The 12,580-nt window shown below is 40.1% G+C and overlaps 1 protein-coding gene across 3 annotated transcripts in view; it reads left to right on the forward strand.

Annotated features, from left to right (window-relative positions):
* The window catches only part of LOC126259161 (uncharacterized), a 659,794-nt gene that overhangs the window by 462,645 nt on the left and 184,569 nt on the right, over nucleotides 1–12,580 (forward strand). For 2 of the 3 annotated variants that reach the window (XM_049955714.1, XM_049955715.1), the window contains exons 7-8: nucleotides 3,680–3,811; nucleotides 4,344–4,379. In XM_049955714.1, coding sequence (XP_049811671.1) covers nucleotides 3,680–3,811; nucleotides 4,344–4,379 — 168 coding nt within the window. The remainder of the gene's footprint in view (nucleotides 1–3,679; nucleotides 3,812–4,343; nucleotides 4,380–12,580) is intronic. The other variant, XM_049955716.1, reaches the window with a different exon arrangement.

Consider the following 12,580-nt stretch of genomic DNA (forward strand, 5'->3'; position numbering starts at 1 on the left):
TGACCAGAAGTGCCTGAACATTCTGATGGAATTGCTGATTCTTTGCCAGAGCCCTGCCTGAAGTGTCAATTCTAGTATCTCCCATCAGTTGTGTTATTTCCTCCTGATGAGCACAGTGAGGCCACATGCTTCAGAATGCTGTCTGGAACTTAAAAACAGCATTAGCATTGTAATATGACAAGTAATTCTGAAAATTTTGGGGAGAAGAGTACTGTTTAATGTCTGGAGTTCCAGATGGTGGGGACCCTGTGGTGACATTCCATTGTGACTGAGGTTCATTGTCATTTAAATTTGAGAAGAATGGCTAATGGGGAGTCAGATTTAGATTTTAGAGTGTACAGGATAGCTCCTGTCATATGTAAGGTATTCTGGTGTCTGCTGTATATGAGATGAGCTCCACTTACTCAAGTAAGTTGAATTGCAGCAGTATTATTTGATTATGATGCTGGATAATCATACCTAATGGTGTCTGGACATCCACTGTATGGGGCTCATGCATCACGATGATGCTTCGTGCAAATGGACTCATGATATTAACTTAAGTATCTGGTACATACTTAAAATTGTATTCATGTATCATTCTACATTTTAAATTAGAGAGTCTGAGTGCTTTGTTTTTAAGTGGTGTTAGCCATGAGGTGAAGTTCTATCTAGCTGCTGCCTGGTAGTTGGTGAAAAATTTGCATTCCTGTGCTAGGTGCTCAATGTTGTCATTGATACTGGACCACTAACAATAGTGACTAGTCAGCTACCCTGTCCATATTATACCTCATTTGACTCACATAAGTTGACTGAAATAATAACTAACTGTACCAACAGATGGTGTTACTGGTAAAATACAGGCTGACGGCTGGATCAGTTGCCTGTCACATTAAAGCCAAAACCTACCCAAAATGCACAATTGCAAGGACTGTCTGCAACACTAAGGCATGGCTGCTAGTCAGTCATTCTGTGATATCTTGTACCATGTCAGAGCTGGGTGAGCCTAATGAAACACACAGTACTGAAGACTGTATCCGTATAAAAGTCACTTAATGTATGCATGGTGGCAGAACCTCCTCTCCATTCTGGGAGAAAGTGAATTAATTTATGGACAGTATTTTTGAAATGAATAGTCAGCTCTTTCTGACTGCCTATGGGAGGGGAGTACTCTGATGCCACCGGCCTGTGTGGCCGAGCGGTTCGAGGTGCTTCAGTCTGGAACAGCGCGAACGCTACGGTCACAGGTTCGAATCCTGGCTTGGGCATGGATGTGTGTGATGTCATTAGGTTAGTTAGGTTTAAGTAGTTCTAAGTTTTAGAGGACTGATGACCTCAGATGTTAAGTGCCATGGTGCTCAGAGCCACTTGAACTCTGATGCCATTTTGTGATAGTTCTTTGGTAACCACGATGGCTTCTCTGGTGTGGAAAGAACAAAGCTAGGAGCCGACATGAATCCCACCTATGTACTGTTTTGCGTGTGGAACAGTAAATGAAATGGGTGTTATTTTGATGGAGTTTGTGGAGGAACAAATATAGCTGCAACAAGCAGAATAAACTTAATGCAATAGATAATCTTAAGTGATTTTTTTAGTCTGGTGATGAGACACAATTAGATGGCTGCTTGTGATGTCCCAGATGAGTAGTAGCTGAAAAAAATAGGTTAAGAAACTCCACTTTGGACTGGCTTCTTGAGAGATGTATGAAACATTTGTTCAGTGTTTGCCACTTGGTCTTCTTTTATGACCCTATAGTGGTTATGTTGTCTAAATAGTTCAACAACATCGAATGTGATACATTATTTGTTCCAGGAACCTGTGAAACATTGGTAAAGAACTGAAAATTCCTAGGAGATGCCACAGGCATTGATACAGGACTGGATAGCTGTATACTGTTGCGAAGCTTCACCCAATTGCTATTAAGATGGAAGCTACAGAGTGGCTTCTGCTTGATCTATATTCAAAAGACATTGTCCTCAAGAAAATTTAGTCAGAAGCTTTTCAGATGAGTGAAATCGATACTTTGTGTTGGGCATTAATTAGCATTAAAGTGCCCATAAGTCTGAGTTACTTCATCCTGCTTTTTAATCAGAACACAGAGGTTCTCTGTTGACTAGAATTTATTTGTGTTGATACATGTAGATTCTAGAGATGATGAAACTGTAAATTTATGGGGTCCCTTAATGCAAAACAGAATGAGCATTCCACTGGTGGAATTTGGCTCTACACCTGACTTCAACACAGTTTAAGCCTGAAAACATTCCAGACAGCTCAGGCTATATGTTAAGCTGTTTGAGATGAACTGTGTTGACTATGGCATGAAATGTCTATATTTGCCACAGAATACCTAAATTTTTTAATGTATAATCAAGCATGAAAGGGGAGTTGCTTGTTCTGTAGTTATTACTACATAGCGTTGTGACTTACATTTTATGTTGTTTGACATGTGTTGTTTATGATACAAACACTGTAATTCACATGCTACAATTAAAAATGGCTCTACATTCAAAATTTCAGTTATGACAATTGGAAATAACATTAACAGTCAGAGGAGAAAACATCCTTAAAAAATATTATGTGAACCAAACATAAGAAAAGATAATAACAAATATGGTTTGCTAAGACATTGTTCACCATTTGCCAAATGTCAGTCTTTACTTTCGTGTTATGCTTTTATATATATACCTTTAATTTAGTAAATTTCAAGAAAGTTTATGCTTAAAACAAAGATGGACAACCAAGCAGGAAAAAGCAGCAACTTCACAGATTGTTTTATTTTAGTTCAGTAGATGAAAAAATGTGGTTGATATGGCTCAAAATATTTGTAGATTGGTGGTGAGAGTGCCACTGGTAGACAGCAGGACAAGAAAAGGGTTTTGCCATTTCTAAGAGGGTTTTTTTTTTTTTTTTCAAAAAAATTAATTTATTCCACATATGACAATGAATTCACTTGATATGATACAGATACACTTTTGAGGATTGTAAGCATGAATTACGGACAACTTAGATGTATTGTGTTATATGTATTGTGACCACAATTACAGAAAAAATATTGGGAAAGGCAACATCAAATGCTGCTTTAAGTAATGCATACCCATTTCCACTCATCACTAAAATGACCAAAGCAGCTACCCAAAAGCTAATTTGGTTGATGAGTTGACACCCCTCAAGCATGTACTCTGATTTCCACCTTGTCTGTTGTCTCTCCAGGTCACTCATCAGGCTATGCTATACATTTTACCCCTTTCTATTTGGACTCTCACATAACTGTTGAGATAATATACAGAGATGTCAACATTGCAATGCTAATATAAATCAACTCTCTTCTCTGAGTTAGCTTTTTTTCAGGTGATAGATAGTAGGCAAATGTAATGGAATATTTGAGTTCACTTTGCTTTTCTGAGCAGCATTATTATGACAATGTATATAAAAGGGATTTTGGGAACTTCAGAATTTTATTTATTTATTTATTTTTATTTATTGTTTTGTTCTGATATTCACAATTTTTTACTTAAAGGAAACATGTTGTTGGAAGACTGTTACATTAGTGTGGTTCTTGTCAATGCAAAGAATTTTTGGCATTCTGTTTCAAATATTACACTAATTTGTTACATATACAGAGAAAAGTCAAACCAAAAATCACCTCCTATCAGGATAAGATCATTGTTGGTTTAATATTATAATTTTAACTGTTGTGTAGATCCGGATGCATCTCACCCCTCTGGAGATCATGTCTTCATTGATAGCAGCAGTGACACATGACCTTGACCACCCAGGCGTCAACCAGCCTTTCCTGATTGCAACTTCCAATCACCTGGCTGCCCTCTATGAGGTCCGTATTACATTGCGAGGGACGTCGTAGCTCTGCATGGTGTGTTGCATTCTGTCCTCATACTGTTACCTAGTTTCACCATTTGTTCCAATAAGGTAGTTCAGTTGGACACATACTTTTATTTCAGAATAAGTTTTAAGTTGCTTAAAGATATTTTTAAATTAATTACCTTAAGCAGATGCTAAATAATTCAGAAAATGTACCTACCACTCCATTGTTATTACAGCACTAGTATTTCATTGCATGGCACATACACTTGCAACATGGATAAGCCTATCATTACTGTGACCTCATTTTTTAAAGAGTGTACCTGAAATTGCTTTCATTACAAATATAAAAAACATATTTTGAAATCTGACAAAGAAGGCCTTAGCATTTTTAATAAATGATGATATCTGACAGCAGATGCTTCTTATAACTATGCTCTTCAATGATAATCTGTAACATTAAGCTTTTATGCAGTTGAAGTTTGGCAATATTGTGTTGAAGTTAATATTCATTATATTTTATTTGACAATTGTATCTGTTTCAGCATGCTCAATCTTTCTCACCTCTCTCTGTAATTAAGGTAGAGATCTCTTGTTAACTAACAATAATTTAAAGCCTCTTAGTTACATGATTTTCATTTGTTAGTATACTGTTTATAACTAGCTTTGAAGTTTCATTCCATTTCCTCAAATGCACAGTAGATTAATACTTGATTCATCAAAATACTGAAATCTGTAGTTTTATCTTTCTGTTATTCATTTCACATTTTAATTTGCATGTGTTTATTGAGAATTCTCATTTCAAATTAGACCAATTATTGTTTATCGAAATCTTTTAAGATCTTTTGAGATTGCTGTAATGTAACAATGAAAGACTGAATTAAATCTAATTTTTAAAATATGTTAACAATAGTGTCATACAATAGTGCTGTTAGCTTTAAATCTAACACAGATGACCATCATTTATATTCATTGCATCGTATGTGTAGCAGTTAATCATAAGTGCAAAGGGATAGGCAAGGAAAGCTGTAGAAGTCTTCAGATGATCTGTACCCCAACATAAAATAATGTACATGTGTATATTTATTCATTATAATTCCTATTTTGACAAAGGCTTCAGCATGATACTAAAGAGAGATATAAATTGAGTTACCAGTTTTGCAGATCTCTCTGTTGCTGCAATCTTTATTATTTTTTATTTTCTTTTATATCTGGACTGGCAATAACCTTCCTTTTCATTTCTTTTCCTTTCATTTTTAAGAGCTTATTGCATTTATATTACATTGTTGAACTAAAAGATTAGCTGGCTTGCAAGGAATTATGATGTAAAAGTAGTCCTTAGTTGTTATGAGCTGAAGTGTTTACCTCAATGAATATGAATATCCTAAATCCAGGAAGAAATGCTCAACAGATTTCTATTTGCAGACTTATGTAGTGACTAACTGATTTAATTTTGAAGGCTGTTTCTATGGACTATGATTAATAAGAACATTTATAGCCTGCATATATTGGTGCAAAGTTTTGGTTTTTCATTTTCACTCACAGTAGAATTGCATTAAGAAGTAAAAATTGCAGGGATTATGTTGCGTAAATGTGAACTGGGAGCTTCCTCTGTGTTGTCTCTGAAAAAAAAAAAGAAAAATGACAAAGAAGCATAGCTATTAGAAGTAGGAAATACTTACTTTGTTGCAGGGTCTGTGGTATTGTGATGTACTTTGCATTGCCCTTCAGACATGTGTGCATGTCGGAAGGAACAGGTGCTGCACCAGTCGACAGCTGTATGAAATATGAGAACCATATTTGCTTTGCAAATTTTGCTAATATTTAGCTACACTATCCATTAGTGACAATGTAAATTTGTGCATGAGTATCTGTAGAATATAGGATGTAGACGAAAATGGTGACACATAGAAGTTTGCGTCCATAAGGGGAGGGGCCGAGACAGACAAGGCAACCATTCACATAAAGTGGAAGATCTGGTTTCAACTACTGACCCATGAAGAAATTTTCATTGCCACCAATGCATAGCGCAGCCAAAGTTCAGCAATATTTGCAAATGTGAATGTGATTCCGTTATTTCATACAGTTGTTGATCACTGCTGTGCAGGCATGTCTGAAGGACATTGTAAAGTACATTAGAACAACATAGACACTGCACTATAGTATTTCACGCCTAATAACTGGGCTTTGATTTTAATTATATACATCACTTCCTATATGGGGCCCACAGTATCTGTGCAAGCATAGGATGTAGACAAAAGTGGTGACATAAGGAAGTTAGAGTCCACCTGGGGAGCTACTTTTTAGGTTAGTAAACTCTCTCGACTCCAGGAGGTGCAACTCCCATCACAACTGACATAAAGCAGAAAATAATACTCCTTAGCTTTCAACACTGCACATTACTTCTTGAGACTGTGTGGGGAAGGTTGAAAAAGGGTTTAGGTAGTAATAGATCACTCGCCCTAGGCTGAGAGGGGCACATCTGTTGTGAGGTGGAAGGAAATCAGAGGTGAAGGAAAAACTGTCAGAGAGGTTGGGGGTTTCAGAAATAGTAGAACAGTAAGCACTGTGACAGCTTCAGATGAGATACTGTGTAGTGTAAGAAGTAAAGAGGAATTAAAAGAGGAAGAGAGAAAGAAATGTGGAAATAACAATGCAATTAAGGAATAGGAAGAGAGAGAGAGAGAGAGAGAGAGAGAGAGAGTGTGTGTGTGTGTGTGTGTGTGTGTGTGTGTGTTTGTGTGTAAGGGCGCAGGGCATATGGAGTCTCAAAGAATTTATTTATTTATCGTCAGTACACATCTACATGTGAACCATTTGTGGCACAAAGAATATCGGGTCTATATTCAATTTCTTGCCAAGTTCTTTGTAACATTTCCTCTGTTGTTGTTGCAATCACATTAGTGATACGAAGTCACAATGTAGGAATACCTTCTACTTTGTTCACATACACACAGTCGTTCAGGAATCCCCACATGAAAAAATCAAGTGGCATAATGTCAGGTGAACGTGGTGGTCAGGAAATGGGTCCTCTACTTCTGATCGAACAATTGGGAAATTTCCTATCCAGAAACTTGTGAACAGCTGTTGACCAATCCGGCAGAGCTCCATCTTGTTGAAAAATGATGCTCGGTTGCAAGTCTTGTATTTGAGGGTACAGAAACTGCTCCAACATGTCCAGATACACTGACCCATTCACTGTTTCTTTTGCAAAGAAGAATGATCCAACAATCCTGTCGTGCATTAGCACACACCAGACGTTTAGTTTAGGGCTATCACGAACATGTTAAATAACAACGTGCAGATTTTGTGAACCCCAAATCCAAACATTAGGCCTATTAATCCTTCCTGATAGATGAAAGGTTGCCTCAACTGAGAATAAACATCTTTCCAGGAAGCTGGCATCCATATCAATATCCTGCAGCATATCTGCAGCAAATTGTTGTCGGCATGGTTTCTCGTTTGGCATAAGATGTTGCAGAATTTGCACTTTGTAAGCACACATACGAAGACGCTGGTGAACTACACAATACAATGCTGATCGAGGTACATCTAATTGCCTAGATGCTTCACAAATTGACTTATGTGGGCTTCTGAGAAATGTTTGTCTGATGTCCTCCACTCTCTCTTCTGAAACTCCATAACGTGCACCACCAGAATGTTTCAGAACACTTCCTGTTGCCAGAAACTTCCTATACCATTCCTTAATTGTTTTCACATCAAGTGGATCTCATTCATACACATGACAATAATTTCTTTGCACAGTAATTGGCGATTTTGTTTCTGCAGCCACACTACTGCTTGCGCGCCCTGCTGTGGAGTTGCCATTTTCACTTCATGCGACCTTGTTGGACTCTGGCGATGATACTTGGCACTTCTGATGTGGGAATATAGATTCTTTGAGATGTTCTACAATGTGGTGCATTTTTCATTGTTGTATCTACCTTTTTCTAATCCCCCCCCACCGCCTGTGTCTTCGAAATCTGGGAGGGAGTGGGGCACCCTGTATATTGGAAAACAAATTCACGTCTTCAAAGTTCGGGAAGTCAGTGCTTTGTGGAAGGATCCAGATGATAGCAGTCTGTTTATGTCATATGGACTGACAAGGACGACAACATCTGTCGTGAGAAGGAAGTAACACTGGGTGGAGTGGGGACGGGGGCTACAGGGTTTGATTGCAAAGAAATCTTTGGTGGTACTGGGAGATGAGTGGGGTGCTTCTGTCATCATTAGAAATCAGAGCTAAGTGGGTCAGAATGATGAAAGAGAAGAGTTTGCCCACGAAATTTGTTTGTGAATGGGATTAGTTATAGGAGAAGCAGTTGGTATAAATTTTGAAGGATTTGAGGTTAGAGCAGACGTAATTACCACAGATAGTTTGGTTGTAGTGAAGGGTGCATTTATTGTGGAAGACAACCTTGCTCTCTAAGAGGCAATCGTAAAATGTGTTTTAGACAGGTACGTGCCGAATAAAACTGTGAGGGACAGGAAAAACCCACCGTGGTTCAATAACAAAGTTAGGAAATTGCTGCGAAAGCAAAGAGAGCTTCACTGTAAGTTTAAACGCAGCCAAAACCTCTCAGACAAACAGAAGCTAAACGATATCAAAGCTTGCGTAAGGAGGGCTAGGCGTGAAGTGTTCAGTGAATTCGAAAGTACAATTCTATGTACCGACTTGACAGAAAATCCTAGGAAGTTCTGGTCTTACGTTAAATCAGTAAGTGGCTCGAAACAGCATATCCAAACACTCCGGGATGATGATGGTATTGAAACAGAGGATGACATGTGTAAAGCTGAAATACTAAATACATTTTTCCAAAGCTGTTTCACAGAGGAAGACGGCACTGCAGTTCTTTCTCTAAATCCTCGCACAAACGAAAAAATGGCTGACATCGAAATAAGTGTCCAAGGAATAGAAAAGCAACTGCAATCACTCAACAGAGGAAAGTCCACTGGACCTGATGGGATACCAATTCGATTCTACAAAGAGTACGCAAAAGAATTTGCCCCCCTTCTAACAGCCGTTTACCACAAGTCTCTAGAGGAATGGAAGGTTACAAATGTTTGGAAAAGAGCACAGGTAGTCCCAGTCTTCAAGAAGGGTCGTCGAGCAGATGCGCAAAACTATAGACCTATATCTCTGACGTCGATCTGTTGTAGAATTTTAAAATATGTTTTTTGCTTGCGTATCATGTCGTTTCTGGAAACCCAGAATCTACTCTGTAGGAATAAACATGGATTCCGGAAACAGCGATCGTGTGAGACCCAACTCGCTTTATTTGTTCATGAGACCCAGAAAATATTAGATACAGGCTCCCAGGTAGATGGTACTTTCCTTGACTTCCGGAAGGTGTTCGATACAGTTCCGCACTGTCGCCTGATAAACAAAGTAAGAGCCTATGGAATATCAGACCAGCTGTGTGGCTGGATTGAAGAGTGTTTAGCAAAAAGAACACAGCATGTTGTTCTCAATGGAGAGACATCTACAGACGTTAAAGTAACATCTGGCATGCCACAGGGGAGTGTTATTGGACCACTGCTTTTCACAATATATATAGATGACCTAGTAGATTGTGTCGGAAGTTGCATGCGGCTTTCCGCAGATGATGCTGTAGTATACAGAGAAGTTGCAGCATTAGAAAATTGTATCAAAATGCAGGAAGATCTGCAGCGGATAGGCACTTGGTGCAGGGAGTGGCAACTGACCCTTAACATAGACAAATGTAATGTATTGCATGTACATAGAAAGAAGGATCATTTATTGTATGATTATATGATAGCAGAACAAACACTGGTAGCAGTTACTTCTGTAAAATATCTGGGAGTATGCGTGCGGAACGATTTGAAGTGAAATGATCATATAAAATTAATTGTTGGTAAGGCGGGTACCAGGTTGAGATTCATTGGGAGAGTCCTTAGAAAATGTAGTCCATCAACAAAGGAGGTGGCTTACAAAACACTCGTTCGACCTATACTTGAGTATTGCTCATCAGTGTGGGATCCGTACCAGATTGGGTTGACGGAGGAGATAGAGGAGATTCAAAGAAGAGCGGCGTGTTTCGTCACAGGGTTATTTGGTAAGCGTGATAGCATTATGGAAATGTTTAGCAAACTCAAGTGGCGGACTCTGCAAGAGAGGCGCTCTGCATCGCGGTGTAGCTTGCTGTCCAGGTTTCGAGAGGGTGTGTTTCTGGATGAGGTATCGAATATATTGCTTCCCCCTACTTATACCTCCCAAGGAGATCACGAATGTAAAATTAGAGAGATTTGAGTGCGCATGGAGGCTTTCCGGCAGTCGTTCTTCCCGCGAACCATACGCGACTGGAACAGGAAAGTGAGGTAATGACAGTGGCACGTAAAGTGCCCTCCGCCACACACCGTTGGGTGGCTTGCGGAGTATAAATGTAGATGTAGGAGATACTGTAGCTTACTGGTTGTTGCTGGATTGAGGTTTCAGTGAGAGCCTTGATGAGAGATGTACATCAACATCCAGAAATACAGCTTTTGATGGAGACTAGGTGAATATGTATTGGAAAAAGGAGTTACATTGTTGCAGGAAATTGAGGAGTTGGTCTTCATTGCACGTCTAGACCACAAAGATATCATTGATGAATCTGTATCAAGCCAGTAACAACAACTTCTGGGTGTTGAGGAATCCCTCTTCCATGGTGCCCATGAGAAGTTTGGCATGGGATGGTGCCATCAGTCTGATTGGAGGACGTTGAGTCATGAGGAATGTAGCAGTAAAGCCATATCCACAGAGAAAATTATACTGGAATGGTCTGCCATCAGATGAGGGATGGTTTGGAGCTCAGCACAATTTTTTCAGAAAAGAATTGGGTGCTGATGATAGGTTTCGGGGCTCCCTGGAGTACCTGGAGGAATAATTGTTCAGGGAGAGAGAGGAAGCTGATACTTTCAGATTGAAGTCAGTATCCTACAAACTACAGTTTTTATTACTTCACAGTTTGTTGGTCCGGAAGCTGTAGCTGCATGGTATGACCAGCTTCCAGCCGTACCCCACTATCCGGCCTGCGCTTTAGCGGAAACGTCCCCTGGAAAATGACCAGAAAGGTATGCATCCACCCCCTGCTGGCATGAACCAGCTGAAGAAGGCAGTGATAGCTGTGGTGTGGGTGGGTCCATCTCCATGGGTAAGACGAGAGGAGGTGAAGGCTCTGGGCTCTGTCTCCATCCCGTCATCCTGCAGTGTCATACTGACACCTTCTGGTGACTGCTGCGGCCGCGCTGTCCTCTGGACCCATGAATCTGCCGGAAGAGAGACTGAAAGATCATCATGTACGTGACAGAGATGAAGCTGATTTTGATGGCAGCACTGCAAACCATGTGGACCTGAAACAAGATACAGGCAAGCACCTAGTCGACGGATGATCTCACCTCGCATCCACTGTCTGCTGCCACTAAAAACCCTATAAAAGACAATATCATGTGGCATGAAGCGATACTTGCGGCCTTCTTGCGGTGCCAGATGTTGAGGAGGGTGGAGCAGATGGAGCAGTGTATGATAGCGGCGGCCATGAAGCAATTCCCCTGGCAATGGTCCATCTCGTGGGTGTGAATGATACGAGGCGAGAAACAGTTGCAATGCGTGATCCCTGGTGTGTGTGGAGGGAAGTATGGCAATCTGCTGCTTGAATGTTCTGACAAAACGTTCTGCATCGCTATTTGACTGTGGATGGAACAGTGCACTAGTTAGATGCTGTATGCCATTGCGTTCACAGAATGTTTGAAATTCATGTGACGTGAACTGAGGTCCATTGTCTGCCACTGTTAATTCAGGTAAACCTTCTACGCAAAAAATCAAAGACAACACCTGAATTGTGCTACGTGTTGTCAAGTTCATGGGCACAGCAAAAGGAAACTTGCTATATGAGTCAATCACAATTAACCAGCAAGTGTTCCAAAAGGGTCCCAATCACAATTAACCAGGGAGTGTTCCAAGAGGGTCCCGCAAAGGCTATGTGCACATGTTGCCGTGGCAATTGCAACTTGGGCCAAGCAGAGAACTTTGGTGGTGGAGCAGACACATGCATGACACTGTGAAGTCACCTGTTCTATGTGGGCATCCAAGCCCTGCCAAGTACAGTGTCAACGTGCTAACTGTTTCGTACAAACCATTCCCCAATGTCCTTGGTGAAGTAACTGCAACATTTCTTTTTGCAAAACTTAGGGATGAATACACGTGATTGTCCAGTCTCACTTCGAACAAGAATCACACCTTTCTGTACAGCAAGGCTATGTCGATGCGCAAAGTATCAGCACACTACAGAATTCTTTATGTTATTCAAGGAGTGAGGCCAAGATATGTGAATATAATTGAGCAAAATGTTCAAATTAGGATCAGCTTCCTTGGCCTGTGCAATTTTCTTATAGTCCAGCAGAAAAGACTGAAGCAATTCAGAATCCTGAGCAGCGATGTGATAGCAAGATGCAGCAGAAGCATCGAAGTCTGTGTCAGGTCCAATCGGAAGATGTGAAAGCGCGTCCGCCTTACCACGTTGAGCTATCGGACGATACACAATCTCGTACTGATATTGAGACAACAACAAAGCCCATCTTTGCAATTTTTGGGCAGTTCATACAGGGACTAGTTTCATCAGATGAAACAAAGCTTTCAAAGGCTTGTGAATAGTTACCAAGTAGAATTTTCTGCCATACAAATTGTGGTGGAATTTTGTGACACCATACACAATAGCCAATGGCTCTTTTTTCAATTTGTGAATAGTTACACTGAGCTTTGGATAAAACTTTTGATGCAAAA

The sequence above is a fragment of the Schistocerca nitens genome, chromosome 5 (genome assembly GCF_023898315.1).
Source record: "Schistocerca nitens isolate TAMUIC-IGC-003100 chromosome 5, iqSchNite1.1, whole genome shotgun sequence".
NCBI lineage: Eukaryota > Metazoa > Arthropoda > Insecta > Orthoptera > Acrididae > Schistocerca > Schistocerca nitens.